The 2,926-nt window shown below is 44.6% G+C and overlaps 1 protein-coding gene across 1 annotated transcript in view; it reads right to left on the bottom strand.

The window, feature by feature from the left end:
* Nucleotides 1–889: 889 nt before the first annotated feature.
* The window catches only part of LOC106815761 (ATP-binding cassette sub-family A member 5-like), a gene marked incomplete at its 3' end in the record, with an annotated part of 59,677 nt that continues 57,640 nt past the window's right edge, over nt 890–2,926 (bottom strand). Inside the window, exons 18-19 of the mRNA XM_014820268.1 lie at nt 2,664–2,780; nt 890–1,057 (exon numbers count right to left, since the gene is read on the bottom strand). Of these exons, the coding sequence (XP_014675754.1) occupies nt 890–1,057; nt 2,664–2,780 (285 nt within the window). The remainder of the gene's footprint in view (nt 1,058–2,663; nt 2,781–2,926) is intronic.

Here is a 2,926-nt window from a genome sequence, read left to right as displayed (position 1 = left end):
CACTCCTTCCCTTTATCTACTCCTGATATATATACATCCTTGCAGTATGACGTCATCATCGGCAACATCACAGCATGGGGGGTAATAAGAAATATACGGCTGCTGCTTTTCCACAGAACGTCTAGTGGCAGTTCTCAGTCTAAACAACCATCAATCACTGAGGCCTGCGGGGTCCTAAGATGGCTACGATAATTACACTGGGACGTCACGATTCGCGTTAGACTGGTACGGACGTTAATTTGGCCAAGTCTCTTTCGCTACACTAAACTTATAGTTAGTGCAGCGTGTCGAACTCTCCACCGAGGGGGAGTCTAAGCCGAATCGCCGTTCCTTGTGTGGAAAATTCTCTGGAAAATCCCTCGAAGAGAGCCTCGTCGCGCCATCTATGGGACGCCATATGTACGAGAATAACTTCAGGGCGTTAAATTCAATAAATTGAAAATCGCTTTTCTAGAGGAAAACGTAAAGCGCCGACCAAAAAACTTGCAATTACGAGCACTCGGATTTATTCTTGCCCTAAGTGCAGAGTCGAAAGGCTTCTGCAATCGCCAAAACACCTCAATTGACCGATTATCCGGCTTTCTGTAGTACCCAGAGGGCTTCGAGTAGTTAGTTCTACATAGAGGGCAGCGAATTGGATCAAAAGGCGCCACGAGGCAGCGCTGTTCGCGCTTCGCGCGTATATCCGGGCTGCAGATCGTCTAGGTCACGCCGCGTGTCTAAACTCTGTCACTTGTGACAATGGTGGTCATCAAACATAGCACATTGATAGCGATACTAAATTACTCGCACAGGTACAAAGCATCAAGGCAGCACGTGCTCACAAATGACCGACCGCACGTGACTCGTGCCAATGAAAGCTACAAAGTAACCATGGTTACGGACTCACCAGTGGGGCTGCAGAGACGACAACGATCTCTGCTGTCTCCGACTTGGTAAACAAGAACGATATGACGTAGGCAAACAGGATGCAGGCCAGCATGCAGATGGTGAACAGCAGCAGCAGACTCATGATGGCACCACCGGAGCTAAACACTGACACCTGGAATGCCAGCACCTGCATGCGCAAACAAGGGGATTAGTAATCAATGATACAGCCTTGGGTTACTCGGCTCGTCTTGACCGCTCCCACACCTCCTATGTTTGCACTGTCTAAGACCAAATTAGGAAATTACAGTTATAATTCCATATCGGCAGAGCTGTATACACACTGAAGCTATATATATTGTAGCAACGCCAATATCATTCTGCGAACGCATTTAATACCAACATCCACCCAGCATAATCTTAGACCACACCAGCTGGCTAGAAGACTGATTTATCTGCCGGACACACAAACACATGTTAAAATTAGTTCCACACTAAATAGATACCCACGTAGATATGCGTAGCTCTGTTACAACCTACACACAGTAGCGTCATCACTGTCCATCGTACGGGTTAGCTTTCGACAAATAATATCTCAGATACACACGTTGGCCGCATCACTGCCCACAGTACGGGTCAACTTTCACCGAATAACAGCTTAGATACACACCTTAGCCGCATCAATATATTAGTTCGGGGCAGCGGTCGGCGAAGAACATACACACCCCCTAGCATAACGTTGTTTTTACACAGCTGCTAAACAGCTGTTCCACACTGAAGAGACACACAATTAGCCGAATAAAGTTATTTTTACACGGCGACTAAATGTTTAATTACGCTAAACGATCAACCAGTATACGTCATACGTCATGCCACCTACGTTGGGCACCCACGTGGCCGAGGGGGAAGGGGCGTAAACACATCCCCACTCATTACTCACCATTGGCCGTCCACTCTATCCCACACACTGACCATAGACAATAATTCTAACCCTCTACCGTCCCTGTAGTCAGCAATGATTGGGAGAAACATATTTGGTAAGAGATTCACGGCTCATTTTACAAAGGGAGGTATAAGAGAGCTCGCGCGGAAGAGACGAGGCTCTCGTGTACTCATCCCTCTGCTACTTTATTGTATGTGATTTGTGAAACCCGTATTCTACCCTGTGTGACTTGTACGACTTTTGTAAGTATAAAATATAGTGAAACCTCAGTTTGTAAACTACATCCTCTACTCTCATTTTATTATCGTATTCGTAAGTTTAGTCACGCAATTACACGCCGCATATAGCACGCAAGCGACAGCGCACAGTCGCCTGGCAGCAGAAAGAGATCCAGCGACTACACTATATGTATGTATATGTATATATATATATATATATATATATATATATATATATATACTAGTGGGGAATGTGACTTACTATAGATGTGACATGCTCTGCACCAATTACAACGTGGAATGTTTTGCAGCCGTATTAGAAGTTAAATGCTTGAATTCGAGGTTCACAAACTAACATGCTATATTTCGTGAATATGCAAAATATTACAATGAACTATTAGGAATGAAGTGCATATGATGACGACGTAAAACATTGCAACAATAAAAAAATACCCCAATGGCGGAAGGTTACAGGAAAGAGACAGTGGTGGAGAGGTGATGTTTAGAGTGGCCATGGAGGGGTGATGCAAAGAGAATTCAAAATTGAGTGTCACGGCAGGCAATCTAAAACACAGATTTTTCGTGAATACTCGAGTTCCACATTCGGTTGATGATGCGAACATCTATGTACGTACCACGATGATACAGAGGATGACAGGTATTAAGCACTGCATCACATGCATGGCAAAGAAGCTTGCCCAGTAGACGGCAAAGCTTGTACCGGATATACGCAGCTGACTGGAGCATCGCAACTGAAACAACAGTCAGAGCATTAAGACGCTCCACAGGGTTAACCAGCACACTTGCACTACAATCGTAAACTTATCTCTATAGGTGGTGCAGTTAGGTAAGTACAACACAAGTATAATATAGTATATATACCGTACTGTATATATAT

The sequence above is a fragment of the Priapulus caudatus genome, unplaced genomic scaffold (assembly GCF_000485595.1).
Source record: "Priapulus caudatus unplaced genomic scaffold, Priapulus_caudatus-5.0.1 Scaffold1193, whole genome shotgun sequence".
Classification (NCBI taxonomy): domain Eukaryota; kingdom Metazoa; phylum Priapulida; class Priapulimorpha; order Priapulimorphida; family Priapulidae; genus Priapulus; species Priapulus caudatus.
The sequence above is the reverse complement of the archived record's forward strand: the minus strand, read 5'-3'. Positions and strand labels throughout refer to the sequence as shown.